We start from the raw sequence: 20542 nt of genomic DNA, 5'->3' as shown, positions 1-20542 counted from the left end.
TTACTGATGAACAGCAGTTTGGGATTTCTCTGGCAAAACACAAACATTTTTAGTCTTTTTTTTCCACTATTGATCTGAATGTTAGATGAAGCCACAACGATGCTAATTTATTTTTATTAGCAAAACACCATAACTGCAAACCATGGACTGTATATACTGGAAATAGTGGCCACAGCCAAGCTAGAGCATCTTAAAATATAGTTTATTAAGACATTATATATTGTTTGTTTAATGAAAACAAAAACAGCCATTAAAAAAAATTATGTTATTACAAAATGTCATATAGTGTAGGCCATATTACTTTTTTAAATACAGCTACCTGTATTGTTACCAGACGTAATCACTTCTTGCCTTCCCTTAACTGTCTTTAACAAAGGATTCTGCAAAACTGTTTAATTTTAGCAGCAGTTGTACTTTAAGACAATGGTAAGCTAGGCTGCTGTTCAGTCTTTATGCTAAGCTAACCTGCTACTAGACATGACAGTTACTTTAATTCAAGCTGAGGTTTTTCCTTTAAGTGTAATCAGATCACACTTTCCTTTACACCTGTTGTACAGTTAGCGAGTAGGTGTTTTTAGCATGACAAACCCTGTTTTAATTTAGCTAATCTGCAGTTAGCCCAGTTTCTCCAGTAATTTGAGCTTTTCTGTTTTCCTTTAAAAATATATATATTTATTTAATATTGAAAACATTCATGTATTTCCTTTCTTCTTCTTCTTCTTCTTCTTCTTCTTTTTTTTTTTTTTTAAAGACAATTGCTACATTAATTTAACTAAAATTTTACCAGCGTTTGAGTAGTTAATGCTTCATGTTGAAGGTATTGCAAAGTTTGGGGTCAGTAAGAGAATCAACAGCACTCCTGCAGGTGTAGACCAGCTGATATTTGGCTCAATTTGGTTATGCTACTTTTGCATCTTCCAGGTGCCTCAGTGTCCTTCTGTTACAATGTTGTTTAATTTACTGTTTACAGACTCTGGGCTAATAAAGAGCTGGCATTTTTTACAATACAAAAAAAGTCATGTTAAGAGTAATCACTATAAGCAATGTGGTACTAGCACTAAAACTGTCAAAAAATAAATAAATACATTCGAAACATCAGCAAGAAAACATTGTAAGTTTTAATGTGCATCTTTATACATTTTATATGTTAATTTGGTTAGAATATTTAATGCTGCAAAAATACATTATTCAGGAATTTCTGCTTCATAGAGTAGCACACTTTTATTATAGAAATGAGAGGTTCCAATAAAACACAGTGTGCCACAACACTGTCTCTATCAGTTGTTGTAATATATTATTTTTGGATGCCAGTAAATATTGCAGAGCATAAAGTATGAAAAGTTAAAATGTGCCGCTAAGATAAACACAACACCAAAAATAATCTTTTTTTCTTTTTTGTCTCAGTGGATAATTATTTCCTGTTTATATATGTACATTAAAAACACTGATAGAAATCTGATATTTCACAATCTGTCACATTTCTTTACAAAAACATTACCCATGTGTGTTTATTTGAGCCTGAACCTCCAGATGTGTGACTCGCGCCGTCTGGAAGTTGTAACAGAACAAAGCGCACAAAGTAAATGCAATAACTTACTCACATGACTTAAATTATTATTTCCATACCAAATATTTACACATGGCACCTTTGACCATCAGTGCATTACAGACAAAGTTATTGCATCTATATAATCATCTTAAACATAAAGCGGTGGGAAACCCCACGATGGTTTTGATGAAAAGATGTGAACGTTGGTCGATCGGAAGACGTCCCCTGAGTCATAGGCCATGTCAGGTGCTGAAAATCTGCTATTTTAATCCTGGCAGGGATAAAAATCAAAACTTCCATTATGCTGAACGTGTTTACCTGAAGTTAATGATTTGGTTTACAGAAGAAACAGCTGGAAAGAGCGTAATCAGTCAGTTTGTTCAGTCAGCAAAAATTCTATATTAACTAACTGGACACATTTTATTGTTCTAGTGAAACTGGATGTAAAGTTATTACATATCATATAAACCACTGAGCTAACAGACGAAGAGATCTGGATAGTTTGGGTTTTTTTGCTCCAAGGCCTTCTTTTGAAAATGACCAGAGAAAAATTGTGCCAAAACAATAAAACCACTGACAGCTGATGGGAATAACATAAACCATATACAATGCAGCGATCTGCTGGGAAACCTAAGATTCTGGCTTTCATGTGGATGTTCATTAGACAAGTAAGATAACAGGTAGACTCCTCGATGGCAGTGGGCACAATATGCCCATCTACACCGAAGCAACTACCTAAGAATATGATAAGGAGCTCAGATCATTAACTTAACCTCCAGACTCCCCACTCCCAGTCTAATCCAAGCATCCGTGGAGGCCTCACATTTAAAGAACAGAGCTCAAAAGAGCCACTGCCACTGTGTCTGAGCAAAGTGGATGTTATAGATATGAAACAAACTAAGAATGAAGTTACCACACTGATGGCATACAACTCTACTTAATAAACTCAAAGTAGATATTTATTTCATTGTTAATAATCACTTAAAAGCTGTTTTTGACTTCTTCAAAATGTTTTAGAACCAGGTCTCTGGTACCAGACATCCTGTCTCCATGCCCTCATGGGTTAGAGCTGTGTCCAAGTTTGGCAGATGGTTTTATTGTTGTGGGTGATTCATTGCTAATATAGTTTCCTTTTGAAATCCTTTAAGTTTTATATAGAGAGTCTAAAAGTTATACAAATTACACATTTAATTTAATCCAATCTTTTGAAAGGTTCAGTATATAAACTGAAGGTTTATTCTTTGTTGAAGATTCCTGGATTTGTGTATGGAAACCATTCTCACGCTTCTAACTTCCAGAAGGAGCTGAGCTCATCATAAAGTGGAAAGTTTGCATGTCTGAATCATCACCTGTATCAGTCTTGTGACAGGTAATAGTCAAATAAGCTGATATTTACAGATGGTGGTGGCTTCTGCTTCTTTGCTGTGTTTGACTAACTATGACAACAAATTTGGTTGTTAAATGGTTGTGAGCAGACAGCCACATAACGTCCACTTTGCGTATACCTAGCTTTTATTACCAGAACCTGTTTTTGTAAAGATAACATATTTATGCCTTTTCTGAATACATTTACATCCACATTTATTGCAGGGTGGATTTATTTATCTGGACTACCTTTGTGTGGTTGTTTGCATAAATTTTATTTCTTTAGGACACGACCAAGCTGCAGGGTTTAGCATACAGATATGAAATCATCCTTTTCATCAAAATCTTTGCAAGAACATGCTCAACTTTTTGCATTTAGTATTTTATTAATTTGGCGATGAGATGCATATTTATTTGTCCACAAATCTGTGGTAATTGCAGAGTTTCAAGTGACTAAATTGATTTTCTTTAAAAAAAAAAAAAAAGGGTGAGGAGATGGACAAAAAGAGATGTTTGAGGTATCAAGATGACTGTGTTGGATGCATAATTGAAAGAAAAATGCTTCTCAACTATAGTTGATGTCTCCATCTTGCTAAATAAAGTTCTCTTTATTTCAGATACAGGCTTTCCTCCACGTTGACTGCGATGCAGTTCAATTCCCAGGAGGTCAAGGTAAGCCACGACCCCTGCTGGGTGTACTACCTGCAACCACAAGACTCCACCACCATATCCTCGTACTGCTTGTACACCACATTGTTTCCTGAGTCGATGTAGAGGATGCTGATGGGGCTGAGTTTGGATGGGGCGCAGCAGCTTGGAGGCATGTTGCTAGGGTTCATTGAATTCATCAGAGTCTGGATAATGGCGTGGTTGGTGGGCTCCAGGTGGGAGCGCAGGGGGAAGTCGCACACCCCCTCGCAGTGGTACGCCTCATAGTCCAGCGGGGCGATGATCCAGTCGTCCCAGCCCAGATCTCTGAAGTTCACATGCAGGGGTTTCTTGCTGCACCTGGATTTTGACTTCCTGCCATGTCGCTTCCCATGGCGGGTTTTGGATGCAGCAGTCCTGCGTCTCCTGCTGGCTTTAGTGCCAGGGCCCCTCTCTTTGGGGCTTTTCTCGAGGCCCAGTAAGGCTCTCCCCTCCCTCCTCTCGCTGAAGAGTGTCTGCTTCTTCTTTGACCTGGTGAAGACCACTAAGATGGCCTTCTTCTGCTGAGGCCTCCCATGTCGGTGCAGTCCCAGAAGATGCAGATCCAGCTCCCTCTCAGGATTGTCCAGCACGGCCCTGAGCTCCAGGCAGAAGTGCTTCCCCTGGCTCAGGTGTTGTCGCTCCTTGAATATCTCCCACACGTCCAGCACCTCCCACCTCGGCCTGTGGGAACCCTGCAGGTCCAGTGTTTTGGAGTCGAGCAGCTGCTGGTCGTGGCAGGAGAGGAGCTGGATGTCGACAGGCTCTGTTTCCGATATCCTGAAATTCCCAGACGCTTTGGTGTAAATCCTGAGCTCGGCTCCCAGCACCTCCGCTTTTTCTGAGAGGGTTGAGACATCGAACAGATACTGTTGTCTCCTCAGAGGGGAGAGTGGGAGGTCATCTGTGGAAAGCATTAAAACAGCAGGGTCAGATGCCTTCTCACTGAGATGATCTACATACCACAAAGATGTGGAATCTGACAGATAAATATCCCAAATGCAGTCTGCACTGAATTAAACTGGGAGACAGAGTATGAGTCACAGGTGAACCAGCAATAATACCTACATGCACACACTCACACACGCGGCAGAGCTCCACATACCTTGTCCGCTGTCCACAAAACTTGCAATAGTGTTTGCAGCTTTTGAAGAACGGAAAAAGCTGGCATTGAGACCCAGCTTCTCCGCCGTGGAGAATGTCTTGTAAATAGACAACATGTAGTCATGCGGCTCAATTAAGTCTTTAGGTGCTGCTTTGTTGTATCTGTCCTGTGAGGGTCGAGCGTAAAACTCCTTAAAATATTTAGACGCTTCTTGTGAATTAAAAATCTTCGCCGCTTTGCTGCTTTTCGGCGCAGCTGGAGGGAAAATAACGAGAGTCTGGAAACAGGGCATGCCCCACACGAACACAAGAGCCCCGCAAAGAAAAGAGAAGTGATAGAAATCCATCCTCTGCGCTCGTCCTGAGTCTGAGTCGGAGCCTGAGCTGTGTTCGGAGGGGGGGACCAGAGCTGGACTCTGCATCCGCTCCTGTGTGCAGCAAGTGGCTGCTCCGCAAAGTGCGCACAGCTCAGAGGGACAGGCGGCGCGCAGTTTAAAAAACACAGGAGGCGAAGACACGCCTACATTGTTCTAAAGGCTTAAAGGAGAGGGCAAATTAGGCTGTAAAGATAATTGTTCCTCTGACACCCCCCACCCTCCTCATGGAAAGACAGATGTGCGCTCAAAAGACTATGGTGCATGAAACTGCGCTGACTTTTCTCGCTCTCACCAAACCTGCTTAAATGGAATCGAAATTGATTTGATTTTCAGTTTTAAGCCTGCGTTTTGGAAGTTTCTCTGCAGAACGATTCCTGCAACGTTGCCTCGGTGGATTATTTCTTTAGTGTTTATTGTGGAGTGTAATGCCCTCTAGTGAAGCAAAGAGATAATGCTTTGATGCGAAAGACGAAAGGCGCACAGAGGCGACGTCCTTCAGCACCGTGGACAGAGTCTGTGCTCAGCAGATAGAAATAATTATTATAATCCACACATTATTCAGATATCCTCATATTTGAGATTCATGACTAGAATAGACTCTAGAAAGAAAGACATAACTGCGTAACTATACTACACTTTTCTGCATGATATGAAAAAAAAGGCGTCACGATGCTGTTCATTATTTCTTTATTTCAGTTTTTTATTAATTTTGGGACATTAAAATTATTTATTCCAGCCCCTTCTAAAATGTTCTTAATGGTGGGAATATTTAAAGTTACATCCTCAGTAAAAACATTTGTATACACCCGTGGGGCTGAAAACACCTGAATTCGAAGATCAAGAGGCGCGGCCCAACGCTTTTGTACTTATAATTTGTTTACATTGTATCTATGGCGCAAATCTTAGCTCCATTACCTCACTGCTAAATCTTGGGCTTCACTATGATTTCATGTTTACTGAAGCAGTTAAAATAATCAATAATCAAAAACAATTTCCAAGTGATTTGATTTTGTATTTGTTTTTGGATCTGCTGATTTCCCAAAGGTGCTGCTTGTAACACTCCATGTAAAGAGTTGTGGCAAAAGCCAATGTTCATGAAAATTTGGTCTCCATATACCTTTCTTTCCCTTCCAATCACATTCTCTTTGAGTAGATATAGGCTCCGTTTCAGTATGTTGCCTACAGCGCTGCAGTCTGGGCTTTTAATATTATGTTTTGGTATTTTTTTCTTTTAAAGGTGAAAAGCCTCTATCCACTTTGCTGCCAGGGCAGACCAACGAGCTTTGTTATTTAAAGCCCCAAAAACATGAGGAAAAAACAAGTCAAGAGACAGTGATGCAATAAAGATTCACTTAAAGATAAAAAACACAATTTATTGAAAAGAAAATGTAGTTTCAAACAATCATTAACATGCAGAAAACTGCTGCAAAATTTCTTGTTTTCCTTCAGCTGTTTGCAGTTTCAATTTCACTGCTGCACTTTTTAAAAGTAGAGGTAATCTATTTGGACCTCACACCCATATTAAATCTTACACAAAATACAATGAAAGAACCCAAAAACTAACAGAAATTAACATCTAATGCACAAAATCATTCAAGAAAAGCTTTGCTTTTACCTCATGAAATAGTAAAAATAATTATTTGTTGTTGTATTCTTCATAAATCCCTTTTACCTGAGAAGATTTTTGTTCTAATGGATATTGATCTGAAGGCTATAAGCAATGGAAAAATATACCACTCACAATAAACTTTGAACAAGAGGTTAGTTTTCGTCCTTCATGTTAACGTGACTTTACATTATCCTTCATAAAGCGGGCTGAGCTCTTCTAACCTATAGGGACAGCATCGGAGCAGCAGGCCACGGTGTAGATAACGCTAGCCAGGCACAGAGCGCCAGCAGAAGCAGTGGTGCCAGAGCCGAAGATGCTGTCGTCGGTGACCTGACCAGTGGTCGTGGTAGGTGTCGGCTCTGTAATGTTGCTGCTGGTCATCGGGATCTGGGTGGTGGGAGTGTTCTTAATGGAGAAGGCTCTGGATGTGGTGCCCCAGTCCTTCAAAGTGAAGACCATTGTCAGGTTCTCACCTGCAGATGAAGAACAGATACTTATACGCCTAATAGGATCAGTTTCTGCTTTCATAAATAATGCTTGATATTTATTATATGCACATATTGGTTTTGCAATTTTTTTTATCATGCTCTGGATGAACTGCACCAGCTGTTTTCAATCTGCCAGTTTTCAAACGTTATTTAGGTTCAGGTGAGGATGTGTGAACGCACCGCTGTTAACAATGGACAGGTCGCTGAAGTTGGCCCAGCAGGTTCTGAACAGGATGGTTGTGTTTCCTTCAAGCCCACCAACGCTGTTTCCATCGGAGTCCTTCAGGCTGGCTGTAACCATGAGAGTCGTCACTCCCACGGAGACGCAGTTTCCCTGCAGACATTAACAAAGGCCTGTGTGAATGGACACACACACACACAAGGGACGAATATAGAAAACAGACTTAAGCCTTGATTATATTCCATTGTGGACACAAACAGCTCGAGACCCAATGGCTAAGAGGGTCATTCCTGTTATACGTATTCAACTTATTCAAAGTCTGCTGGAAATGTGCCACCTATGGTGCAGGGGTAGCTAGTGCACCGTGACGTAAACTTCCCCCAAACAAGGCAGTGTGGTCATAAAAACATGCAGGCACATCGACGTTCGCATAGACCGTTGTGCTCACTGTCTGGTGAAATTTATAAATAATGACTGCCATTAAAGAAAGTCCAGATTATCCACTCAGGTAAAATTGTTGATTTTCATGCATAAATGTCCCAAAAATGTTCCTTATTTTTACTCTAATTATTCATTCGAGTCCACTCCACATTTACAGTGAAACTGCCTTCTGTGTGAATGATAGCTAAGTCTAGACAACAAATTTTATATTGGATTGAGGAAAAACAAAAGAATCATGGTAACTTTGAGAAATGTACATTTCTAGAATACCAGATGAGTCATACTCAGTCCTACTAAAACGATCCTAAATATAAAATAATCCAACCCTGGTCCAGGTAAGGTGTGAGAAATATGCAGTGTTTATATGGATTGGGTCACTGAGTTAGTAATGAATGAATTAAATAAAAGGTAGAAGGGGATGAACTGTTTGAAATGAAAGATCATCTAATAATACAAAAATTAGATAAACCAACCTCACATCCTTCCCAAAACATCAGCTTTAACACTGGCTGTGCAGTAAAACATCTCGAGCTGCCTCACCTCTGCATCCACAGCCATCAGACTGGGCTGCTGGTAAAGAGGACCCACAAACTCCCCGGCTATCGGCTCCTCGATCAGCAGCAGGCGGTCCACGCCGGACACGTAATTCACGGTAGGTTCCTCTCTCGTTACTTCCTCTGTCGCCACCTGAGGTTAAAAGGAGGAAATCACCATGTAAATATGAGACATTTCATCACACACGTAATGTATGTTTATCATCTTAATATCAAAACAGCTGTTATAGTGTCTACACAGTAGATGTTATTCTGCTTCACCTCATTCCAGCTGGGGTCTGAGGATGGAGGAGGAGGTGGGACCATGCCAATGGAGGAGACGTTAAAACCGATGGACTGACTGAGGTTTCCAGTCACTGCTGCCTGACCCAGTTCATCAGCGATGTTCTTCAGCAGTGTAAAGTCCTCGTCATCTGAGAAGACACAGGCAGCAAAGATGATGATTAACTGGACAGATTAGACCCTAATGAGCAATAACGTGACACTTTTCCTTCTTCCTAACCGTTGGTGCTGTATGTGGTTTGCTGGACAGGAGGCTTTTTGATCTCCACCTCCACCGTCAGGCCCGTGGATCTCTTCCTGCGACGCGCGCCTCCGTTCTCCCTGATGATCTTGGAGATGCGGATCATGTTGGGAGGAACTTTGAGGAATACGGCGAGGTTCTGGACCAGGCTGTTGCCATAGAACTCCTCTTCGGTCATTGCGGGGAACCCGAAGGCGATGACGAGAACCGGGGCAGTACGGATCTCCACTGGTTGAGAGCCTCTCAGCACGACCTTCAGCATCTTATAGTCCTGGTCAAAGTAGTTGGTGCCCACAGTGGCATTTAGCTTGGGGACGTACTGACCTGGAGTGATTAAACACAGAAAATCTTAGATCATCATCTTCAGATATAATTCTTACATGACAAAGACAGGTCCTTGTAACATTTCCTGTTGGTTTGATTAATATTTGTGGTGATTATTTGCACAAGACGAGAAATTAAGAATGCAGATACTTTAAACTAAGATTAAAGGTAAAAAAATATGTATTCATGTAAAGCATAAAAGGGTGGAAAACCACATTTAACAAAACAAACATAAAGGGCTACGTGACATTAGACCGCCATCTTTTATAAAAATGGCTGGCGTCCACTAGATTCTGAAAGATGTCTTAGAGCCAGTTGATGAACCTGATGTACTTTTCTCTTCTCTCTGCTGGACATTGTTGGGGAAAACATGGTACAGAAAAACTTGTTAGAATACTCACATTACTTCTTTGTTGTAGAGAATCAAGCTATTTAGTTACTTTAGTTACCAAGTCAAACCTTGATCAGGGTTTGGGATCATAGTTTGTTTGTTTCTTTGTTTTTTCATTTGCTTGTTTTTTTGTTGTTGGGTTTTTTGCATTAATATTTGGGTTCTCAGATGGGTTTCATTGTTTTCATTTTCACTTTTATTTTGGTTCCTGTCTTTATGGTTATTTTCTTTATTCTTTTATGAAGCAGGTATTTCCTGGTCGCTTTTTTTAACAAATATATTCTCAGTTTTAGTTATTGTTACTTTTTCAAGTCGTTGTGAAGTCTCCACATCTGTGTCCTGTGTTTCGCTGTCACACAATTTTCTGTTTTATTTTGGTAATCATTTTTCTCCTGTGTCTTGTATTTTGTGTTTGCCTTTGTTGATACCTTTAGATTCCACTGTTAATTTATGTTTTGGAATTTGTTGGACTTTTACCTTCTGCTTAGTAAAGGTTGCTTTGTGAGTCCAGCATTTGAGTCCTTTTGGTCAGCCGTGATGCTAGTCGGCACATGATATCTTTGTGTAAACAATTAGTACCTGCAAGTATCGGTTTCTTCAAGATGTAGTCAGTGTTATCAGCATTCCACTCAGCATTAGTGGGAGCGATCAGTTGATTACTGACATACACATCCAGACGCTGAGGGTTGGAATAAAACACTGACACCACAATGCTCTGCACAAATGTAACAACAAAAAGACACTTAGTTACTGAATGTAGATTGATCTGAAGACTTAGACATCTGGTTTGTATTTGTGGGCATTTTTTTAATGATTTATCTCAGGAGTGCCTTTTAAAAGTTTTACTCCTTAAAAACAATTAATACATTCAGAACAGCATTTTTGAAAATGTGACCTCAGATGGATTAGAGTTGAGCATCATGAGGCGAAGCTTTTGCGGGCTGACGCTCGTGAAGTAGACATCAAAGGAGTGACCAGTGGCTACGATACTGTGGAAGAGGGAAAGTCTCCTCTGGCAGGTGTAGCCAGAACACCAACCGTGATCCTGAGGACCTGGACACAAACACACAAAGAGTTTTAAACTCATTCTGCTGTTTTTGAACAGACCGTCAACACCCAAGATCTTAAGCATATGATGGAAAACTTTTCCTTATCCTACCGTTGATCAGATCCACGTAGCCGTCTCCAAGCACAGCGACGGGGGACAGACGTCTGGTCTCCGTGTCAGCGTCGAGACTTTCAATCACCAACATCCTGTAGTTCAGGCCGAAGCACTTGTAGCTCTGCCAGGAACTCATGTAGGTGCATGTTCTCCTGATCACACCTACGCACAGATTTTTAACTAGATATATAACACTTTCCAGTAAAACTCATGACCACCGCAGAACACTAAATTTACCCATTAAGCAATAAACCAATGTAAGAAATAAGACAGGAAATATCAGACACTAAGGTATCTGGCTGGAAAAATGTATTCATTAACTGATAAGATATCATTTTAAACTGAGTTCAGTAGCTTGAACTTAAAGAAATAGAGCCTGATTGTTGTAAATCAATGGAAATAATAAACATTTACCAGACACACTATTGTATCTCTTCCACCAAGCTCTAGTTACCTTTGTTTGGAGCAATCTGGTTCACCGGGATTCGGCTGCCATTGAGGGCTGTCAGCATAACTTTGGGGATGCGATAGTCGCCCAGCCCCCTCCTGGGATCTCCTCCCCACTCATACTGGGATTGCGGCACCACAGCGCCCACTGCCCCTAGGAACGACCCATCCAAGTCATTCAACAAGCTCTTCTTCTTCGCGTCACAGTCCATGTCCACACAGTCAGCAGGGTTTACTTTACTGGGGCACAAAAACATTAGATTTTACTTGATCAAAAGCTTGAATTAAAAAAAAGAAAAAAGCATTTAAAAAGGTTTTACAGCTTAAATTCTAAAATGAAGCAGCAGCAATTAAAATGTAAGATGCCTGTAGAGTGCACAAGGTAAAGTTGGCATTTTACCATTCACAATCACGATTCCTGTGCCGCCAAGTTGACCTTTTTTCGTGAATAGTTGAATTGAAACATAAAATACATCAACAAATACCCAGCTTAAAAGGTCAAAGCTTTTCACGCATTTTCACACAAGTTGTTGCGGAAAATCTGCATCATTATGTCAAAGAGTGAAGGTTATTGGTGGTGATGTCACAGTCATGTGATTGTAGTTTCGTTTAACATTAGCACTTCACTTCTACACTTTGAAAACCATACAAGTGGTGTCAGTTTGTGAAGATTACCTTGTTGAATAAAAGGTTCATTTTTGCCAGCTGACTTACAAAACATGTCATGTCTTCACCATGTGAAAAACACATTTTTACAAGTTATTGCCTTTTATTATTTTTTTTAGGTTTCTGATAAAAACAGATTTCTAATCAAAGCCTTAGCACTCCTGACATCTGTTAGCATGGAGTGACCTACCCCAAATCAGGTCTGTGGATAAACACTTTGGCCTCGTCTGTGCTGTTGATCATCTGAATGCCTGAAATCTGCACAGGGTGCTGCAGGTCTTCATTCAGTGGGTTTGTGATGAACATGACGTTTGCCTCAGAAGAGCAGACATTTCTGAAGTTGACAAATGTTGTGTCTACAAAGAAAGGCAGTGCAATCAGGAGTTAGAAGCATGTTTACTGGGAAAAAACTCCCAAGCATCATTTCAAAAAGTCAGTTTGATTCCAAATCTCAGAGGCTGAACCAACCTTTGACTGTCATCAGCCCTTTAATAGAGTTGTAGTTCATGTTTACATGATGAGCCTTAGCTGGTGCACTGTTGTGGGCAGACTGGAAATTTGGCCAGCAGATTCCAGATCTGCCACCTGTACACAATGAAAACAGAAACATCAGTTAAAGAGGTTTATTAGCATTTGCATGTATAGGTTGTTCAGGTTTTACTTTTTTTATTCTTAAATTGACAAAATCTGTATCTAAGAGTTTCAGTTTAACTCTACCTTGGATAGGTCTGGGAGCCCGATGGCCTGAAGTGGTGGCCAAATTAAAGTCAATGTTTGGCAAAGTGTCTGAGCAGTTGAAGCTCGGGCTGCTGCCAACAATCAAGGAATTCTGGGGAAACAGGGATTTGAGTTAAATCCTTTGGCAAAGACAAAGCTCCCACGGAAGAACAACAATCAGTTAATCAAAATAAAGCATCTCACCTGAATTAGCACTGTTTTATTGGCAAATTCATGGGAGAGAGAAGGGGGACCATAGATCATAGGCATGATTCCCATGCCGTTGTCCACCAGGGTCACGTTGGAAACCATGACATTCATGATGGTCTGTGACAGGGAGAGGAAGAGGAAAGGGTATCATTGTATCTACTATATCTTTATTTTCAGACAAAGCATGGACCCTTTTAAAGCGAACACATAATAGGTTTGTTACATATTGCTTGAATAAATTCCTCAAACAGGCTTTTGTCAGCTTATACTTCTAATGCTAAAGCTGCTTTCTGGAAAGGCAACTGGAACGTTGTGAAAATTATGGCAAAAAGCTATTTGATGCAGTAAAATATGACCAAATGTACGTGCATGATCCAACATAGCCTGTTTTTCCTGTTTTTCTTCTCATTAAATGCCCAGATTTTTTCTTTCCTTTTGTTACCCTCAGGTTATTTGCCCTGTTTTGGGTGAACCTGGCTGATTATTCAAGTGTAGGAAGCAGAGACTTGGTTTTTAATACCTGGAAGTAGATGCCGTAGTCAAAGCTCCTCCAGACAAAGAAACCCTGGATGTGGGCGCAACCAGGCAAACCGTCATTGTTCAGATAGACCCCGAACAGACCGCCATGAGCCTCGTTATGAATCCAAGCCTCATTATCATTTATATAACCTGCACAAGCAGAAGTTCTGTAATTTACTGTTCTGAAAGAGGAAGAAATTTGCACTAGCACCGGACATAAAGCCTGTCACTATTGATTAAAGTCAACTATGTCACCTGGGCATGGTTCGCCATCAATGCGATATGCCACTCTCTCATAACCCGCCACAATGTTGTGCTGCATCACGATGTTTGTCCCCTCGCTAACCTGACATATGTTTAAAAGAAAAAAGAAGAGACCAGATGATTATTATAAACAAACATTACTTACGTTTAAGTGGTTGATATATATTCCTATTCCTTGGATATTCCTAGAAAACAAACCTCAATGGCAGCATTCCAGTCAAAGTTGAAAGGCTCCTCTCTGTCTTGGTACGATCCAGGCCACAGTGTCATCATCACCAAGTTCCTCCTCAGTTTCACCTTATTTCCCCAAATTTTGATGCCTGAAAACACAAAAAGAAACACAGAAGAAGAGAAATTTAAATCAAATTTATAACCATTTTGCCTTCATGAGATACAAAAACAGAGCCACGGACAGCACAGTGTTTACCTTCTCCGACAGTGTGGTGGATGATGTTATCGTCAACATTAAGGCCGTCTGTTCCAAAAACGCCGACTGCCGGAGAGAAGCCGTCGTGGAAAGCGCAGCCCCGAATGTATGACTCTTTTTCTGTCACCTTTCACCACAGAAAAAAAACCCCAACAGATTTAACAGATACTTTCTTCTCATTAAACAACAAAAGCAGCAGTTTTGTTTAAATAAACTTCTGCTACAAGATATAAAAAAGCATATTTGCAGTTGTTAATCCTCCTCTATGATCAGGCAGTTGCTGGGAAAGATGCTGTGTGTGCGTGCGTGTGGGCTGCACCTCTCCCAGATTGAGGAAGGCCACAGAGTAGCGTGGGTCGCTGTAGTCAGTCCAGCCTTCCTGGCCAGAGTGGTAGAACTCCACGTTCCTGATCTGAGCTTTGCCTTCAGAACAAAATTGCAAATTATGATGACAGAAAGTCTGAGAGTCATCCTCACGACTGATATCCATTCAGTCTGTTTATACTGAAACATTTCCCCTCACTCTGTCGGTGTCACTACTACACTCCATCACTGACTGCTGTTTCAACCCCTTCTCCACCACAGCATCCACGTCTTCAGGGCGATGTCTTTTTTTACCTTTATAGTTGATTCCCTGCCAGGAGTAGGTGCCGACGAGCAGCCTTGCTCCAAAAGAGTCTTGCATCATAGTTGGATAATCCTGACCGATGATCTTGATGTTTCTGGTCAGGAGACCAACATCAGCTGCCAGAGTGTAGGAGAAAGTCGTACCTGACACAGAGTCAGTCCCACCTGTGGACAGAAGATGACGCAGACATTTCAGTGTTTGATGGCGTGTTGCTTTGGAAACATCAGTCAATAACTGAGGTGGTTCCTTAGTAGTAAGAAGACAGCCAGCGGATCTATATTACAGGTTTGCTTATAATGTTTTTTCCCCTCATTAATACACCTTCAAGTTAAAGTCTTACAGCTTCAACACATACACATAAAGGCTTTTTATTGAGACTCATATTATCAAACCTAACAAATCCTTTCAGCTGATGTAAAAGAAACACCAGAACAATAACTTCAAGTCCTGAGCTACGACTCACCAATATGAGTGTGGGTCAAAGGCTGGTTCAGGGTCAGGGCGAAGCCATCCGCTGACACGGCAGTGATCTGACGTTTTTCCGTCTCCCATGTGGTGTAGCTGCTGGTGGAGATTACAACCTCGTCTCCAACCTGAAGCAGGCGTGTCAAAAAGTGAACACTTCCAATGAGAAGTAATTAGAGTAAAGGTACTCGACAATCTGGTAGAAGGAGAATAAATTGATTTTGTTGCTCAAGGAATAAAAATTCAGGACTTTAGTTGGATGTTATACAATCAGCTTTCAACACCCAACACGTGAATGCAGTACGTAATATAAACAAATGGAATAACACATTCTAGAGGAAACTACACAGACCTGCCAGTCGACCGACTGCGACAGGGTCAGTGTGTTGGATCCAGCGTTAGCAGTAGCAGCGAGTTTGGTGCGGTAAACATTGCGAGGAAGTCCGTAGAGCTCCAGTGTGCCAAACACGCCTGTTGGACAAGAAAATATATTATTTCTGCCATTTTAGATGATAAATTTCTTATGTTAAATTGAATTATTCATTTAAATAAAATTAGAATAACTGTCACTATTGATTATTACCGAGTTTAAAATTCATAGAAAATGAACAAAGACATAAATTTGCATTTTGAATACTGCATATTAAGCCTTTCAAGCACAGTGGTCACTACAGTGGACAGCTATTCAAAGACTGTTTTCTTGTATTTGTGTCAGTGTTGATGGTATACTTGCACATAAACCACTACATTGGACACTGACGTGTCAGTCGATACTCCATTAATAAGTCTAAACGTATGTTGTCCACCTACTTGGCCATGTACAAAAACTCTTTGAAAAGTACATGTTTAAAAAAATGAAGTTCAAACAACTTTTTGTCATGCCCAAAGATAAATAAAAATATTTAAGAAAAAAATCCTGATTGAGGTTGTCAAAATTCATGTATGGAAGGGTTAAGTTAAAAGTTCTGAAATTTTAGGAAACAACAACAACAAAAAAATTTTCATTTTGTACTTTAGCCTGGTTTTTGAATTATGCATCACAAATAATAAGGATCTGAGCAGGAGTATGGACAGTAAAAAGGGCACATTTGCTTTATGGCTCATGCAAGACAAATCTGAAAACTGTTGGGAATGCTGGACTGAGAATGTCACACAGATTTAAAGCCATGTGGTAAAAAGCAGTGCATCGATTGCTTCCTTAGCTTTTTCAGTTATATTAGCTTTTAGTTATGTGATGTTTATTATGTAACTGCAAGGTTCGTCTTGTTGCACTTACAGGCTTTTAGAAATGTCACCAGTCTCTTCAGTTGGAGCTATTTTTGCAGTACATACACGGAAACTTGGCAATTTTTTACTACAGTCGAAAAAAAGGTTAGGCAAGTACACGAGTCTGTAGCAGTTTTCTTACCCAAGACTTTGGATCCCTGGTTGGGTCCGTTTGGCAAAGGCCAGTCCGGAGTGCGGTGGTTCCCTCTCAGCTTGATGTACAGCTGACCTCTGAATGGCTCGTCGTTCCATCCTGCAATCAGCCGGCCGCCCTGAAAGAGTCACAGATGTTAACATCACCTAACTCATCGTGCTCAGTCAAACAGTACCTGTGACTTCCACATTATCATGTTATGTAGTAGGCAAATACACACTCAGAGCTGCTGTCATAATGAAATATATGCTGGAGATAAATGCTGATAAATTTATGTTAAAGTGATATTCTGGATGAGGATCTTGGAGAGATTACTGATCACACTGACCTGGATGGAGATGTAGACAGCATCTATAGCCACAGTGTTGTACGCGGGTACAGACCGAGCCTGTCTGGTAGATGAGTTGTTCATGGTGTCTGGGATCTCAAGGACTCCGATAACTGTGAGCTTGTTGAGAAGAGGAGTGTCGGTGTCCAAAACGACCCACTGCCCTGTGGTTTAGCAAGGATAAAGAGGCATTTTTAGTCACAATATACTTATAATAGATGTTTTATTTTCAGAAATTAACTTTTTTGACAATTAATTTTTAAACTTGCTCCTAAAAAAACAAAAATCTTTTTGTGTTCAAATGTTGCCAAAAAAACTCCTAGTTTTAAGCTACATTACCTGATGGGATGACCACGTCGGCACCCTCTGTTGGCTCGGTGAAGTTGTTTTCTGCCGAGCCTTTCCAGAAAGAAGCATTGGACCATCGGCTACAGAAAAACAGACATTTTTTTTGATGATACATCAAGGCCACACCAGAAAAAGTTAAATGCATAAAACGTCTGATAGAAAGATAATAAACAACTTACATGAAGTTACCAGGTCGGCGGCTAGGTAATGGCGCGAGAGTGGCTGGAGGCGGTGGTGTTGGAGGGATGCAGTTGGGGTAGAAACAGCGGAAGACCGCAAAGTTTGTCTGAACGTCAATCATAGATCGGTCAACGCTGGACCTCCGACTGCGCTGGCTTGTCTTCCCAGACACTGCAAAGAGAACAGAACAGTGTTACTGAATGCTTTATTCAAGCAATAGTAACACGCACCCAATGAACTTAAGATGTATAAAAACAGCAAAGTTGATAAAAAGAAGGATGATAATAAAGCAGGCCTCCCTGAGTTTAACGCTTATTTATATTTTATCACAGCAAACATACTGCACGCTGCACAAGCTATTTAAAAAAATGCAACAATTTCATTAAAAAACGCAATTTTCTCTCTTTAAAAACATTCTGCTCCTATTCTAGCAGCGTAATGAAAAAGCATGTAACATGACTGGCTTTTTAACATATAAGACTGAGCGAGAGTTAGGAAAATCCACTTTGTATAATCTCGTTTTATCTAATGCCTCTGTCAACTTAAGGACCGCTTTCTTGTGATTTCATCAACTGGGCACATCAGGAGGTTCGGGCACATCTAGAGCTGTGCACCTGAGATTACCACATTAATGACATCTGCTCTCTTTGACATCATAAAGAGCCAAGGGTAGAGAAAATAATCTGAAAGTGAGTGTCTGGAGACACTTTGGGCATTTTTAAATTGTAGTATTTACACATTATAGTAACATTATATATAGGAAATGCATAAGATCTTTTCCTTTAATAAAATACAGGGTAAATCAAAATGCGCAGTACAATATATCCATATTAAGGTGCGTCTAACCGATGTAGTAGAGGTTGTTGGAGCTTTTATTGAAGTACCAATCTCCGTTCCTGTTGTTGCTGAAGCTCAGTGGCGCCAATGAGCCGTTTCTCCTGTCGATAATCTGGAAACTGTCTGGACTCTGCGTGAAGTTGTGGTTGACGATGACGTACTGATCCTGCTGTATGCAAAGAAACGTGCGACAAACATCAGTGTTTGCGAAGCCCTATATCGTATTTAACATACTTTACTCACGTGTTCTTTGATGTGATTACCTTAAAGCTGTAGAGTTTTCCGCTGTAAGTGATGTTGGTCACGTGATCCACATTTTCAAAATACCAGTTGTACGTCTGTCCAGAGGGCAGCAAGGCCATCCATCCAAACGGATGAGTTAGTCTCTTCTTCAAAAAGGGGACCCTGGAGCTCCCTGAGTTTAATTTAAGAGACAGAGCACACATATTTATATGTTTGTTTACATGTTAGGAGGTTTGCATTTATTAATGCACAATAATTGTCTAACATTTCCTATAAAGATAAAATATTATTCTCTGCAGTTTGTTCCTGATGGCATTTTCAGTTGTTGTAAAATCTTTACTGCAGTTCCTTCTAAACACCAGTAGATGTCAACACAGGTAAGAAAACAAAAACAAATTACAGCTTCTTCTACAACTATATGAGATCTGAAAGTAGCGAATACAGTTTTTTATACCATGTGAGTTGGTTAGGATGACGTTCTTGGCCACCAGAGAGCTCGGGGAGGGGTTGTTAAATGCCAGACGGTGGAAGTTAACAGTTTCGTCGCACACAGCGGCGGGGAAACCCACGCTCCATTCGGCACTCTGGGAGCAGTGAGCAGGGTCCAGCAGGTCGCTCATAGGCACAACTACATGATTTATGTTTCCTGAAAATAAGCAGAAAACAACTGAAGCGCCAAAACATATGAAGAACATACACATTTACGTTTACTTTAAAACAATCAGAAAGAGTCTTGCTACGAAACATTCCTAATAGAGGAGCAGAAGTGTATTAAGCATTAAGAAAATGAAAGCACTAAAGATTACCTGTGAGGGAGCCATCAGTGTCCACCAGCTGCACTTCATGCTCCCACCTGAAGCCGGCCTTGTTGGGTGAGTTCATGTACTGGATGCCACTGAACCTGGCAGCCCAGCCACCACAGAGCTCCACACACACCCCGTCGATCGAAGTTACCCCGACGGTTGCGCAGGAGCTGCGGTTGAAGTTGATGAACTTGCTGTTAATGACGCTCATGCCGTCGTCGAAAGGCAGGATGACGCCGCGGTGCGTGCAGAAGTCGCTGCCTAGTCCGAGCTCGTCCACGTGACCCACAAAGGTGCTATTGGACACCGTCGCCCCGCCGTCTTCTCCAAAGCCCTTCACAGCCCATTGAAAGATACGCTTGGCTTCGATGCCTGCTTTCTCATTGTTGACCATGAGAAAGTTGTTGAACTGCACGGCGCCTACATTGACCCACTCAGCACCCTTTTCGCAGTTCCAGGTGGTGAGAGAACGGAAGACAGCGGGCTCGGGGATCGAGGACTGGCACCCTCCGTTCTTCATGGGGAAAAAATCTTGGAAGATCCACAGTCCAAACCAGCCCTGAGAATGCACAGTGTTGTTATAAAACTCACCAAGGGGAACTCTCTTCTGGCAGATGTTTGGGTTGTAGGAAGGGCCATCAGGGCGGTCATGCATGCGGTACCAGAAGCCAAAATGCGTTCCCCCTGCAGCGGCATTGTGGCGAATGATGTTATTGGGATTTGTGACCCAGTAGCCGGCGGGAGTGACATCATCATTTAGCAGGCTGGTGCTTTGTTTGACAAACACAGCCAAGTTGTACTGCAGGATGTTCTGTGTCTCAATGCCGTCCTCAATGAAGAAAGCCCCACCCATGATGTTGTAGATCACATTGTGCTCCACCAGAAGCCGGTGGGTGTTGTGGATGGTTACGGCCCTGTTGAAGGTCTGATGAATCGCACAGCCCCTCACGTACGACTTGTAATTGATGTCTCCCATCAGATGCCAGTGGATGGGATAACGTCCCAACCTGAAGGCCTGTCCGGCGTGAAAAACCTGCAGAACAACAGCACAAAGACTTCAAACTTTTAACACACTAATAATAATTTTAAAAGATACTATAGTATAGAAATGTTTAGAGAATGAAAATACATTTTACCTCAACATATTCCAATCGGCCAATCGCAAGATTCTCGTTTGGTCTGGGGGCGTGGAACATGATGCAACCTCCAAACTGATCGCTGCCGGCCTCCTCTCCAAACCGTCCTTGGAAACATGTCTGGGTGGTAAACTCACCTGAAGGACACA

The 20542-nt window shown here is 41.2% G+C and overlaps 2 protein-coding genes across 2 annotated transcripts in view; both read right to left on the bottom strand.

Moving 5' to 3' along the window:
- Nucleotides 1-1131: 1131 nt before the first annotated feature.
- On the bottom strand, nt 1132-5159 carry gdf6b (growth differentiation factor 6b). The gene is made up of 2 exons (XM_084920117.1): nt 4707-5159; nt 1132-4505 (listed from the first exon to the last, which is right to left on the bottom strand). The coding sequence occupies exons 1-2, from the start codon at nt 5125-5127 to the stop codon at nt 3613-3615; spliced, it is 1314 nt and encodes a 437-aa protein (XP_084776243.1). The 5' UTR covers nt 5128-5159; the 3' UTR covers nt 1132-3612.
- A 1270-nt stretch (nt 5160-6429) lies between these two features.
- Nucleotides 6430-20542, bottom strand: part of pkhd1l1.1 (PKHD1 like 1, tandem duplicate 1) — a 50456-nt gene continuing 36343 nt past the window's right edge. Inside the window, exons 49-78 of the mRNA XM_084919138.1 lie at nt 20394-20530; nt 19261-20290; nt 18909-19100; nt 18475-18626; nt 18221-18380; nt 17374-17545; nt 17186-17274; nt 16847-17010; nt 16507-16636; nt 15451-15569; nt 15097-15226; nt 14624-14797; nt 14325-14428; nt 14006-14132; nt 13777-13898; nt 13570-13660; nt 13316-13464; nt 12790-12912; nt 12586-12697; nt 12337-12453; nt 12059-12224; nt 11210-11442; nt 10753-10917; nt 10489-10646; nt 10173-10308; nt 8858-9202; nt 8617-8768; nt 8342-8488; nt 7360-7513; nt 6430-7164 (exon numbers count right to left, since the gene is read on the bottom strand). Coding sequence (XP_084775264.1) covers nt 6908-7164; nt 7360-7513; nt 8342-8488; nt 8617-8768; nt 8858-9202; nt 10173-10308; nt 10489-10646; nt 10753-10917; nt 11210-11442; nt 12059-12224; nt 12337-12453; nt 12586-12697; nt 12790-12912; nt 13316-13464; nt 13570-13660; nt 13777-13898; nt 14006-14132; nt 14325-14428; nt 14624-14797; nt 15097-15226; nt 15451-15569; nt 16507-16636; nt 16847-17010; nt 17186-17274; nt 17374-17545; nt 18221-18380; nt 18475-18626; nt 18909-19100; nt 19261-20290; nt 20394-20530 — 5507 coding nt within the window. The 3' untranslated portion in view covers nt 6430-6907. The remainder of the gene's footprint in view (nt 7165-7359; nt 7514-8341; nt 8489-8616; nt 8769-8857; nt 9203-10172; nt 10309-10488; nt 10647-10752; nt 10918-11209; nt 11443-12058; nt 12225-12336; nt 12454-12585; nt 12698-12789; nt 12913-13315; nt 13465-13569; nt 13661-13776; nt 13899-14005; nt 14133-14324; nt 14429-14623; nt 14798-15096; nt 15227-15450; nt 15570-16506; nt 16637-16846; nt 17011-17185; nt 17275-17373; nt 17546-18220; nt 18381-18474; nt 18627-18908; nt 19101-19260; nt 20291-20393; nt 20531-20542) is intronic.

The sequence above is a fragment of the Perissodus microlepis genome, chromosome 22, assembly GCF_051167445.1.
Source record: "Perissodus microlepis isolate ML-2025 ecotype Zambia chromosome 22, ASM5116744v1, whole genome shotgun sequence".
Taxonomy (NCBI): Eukaryota; Metazoa; Chordata; class Actinopteri; order Cichliformes; family Cichlidae; genus Perissodus; species Perissodus microlepis.
Note: the sequence above shows the minus strand (reverse complement) of the source record. Positions and strands in the feature narration are given on the sequence as shown.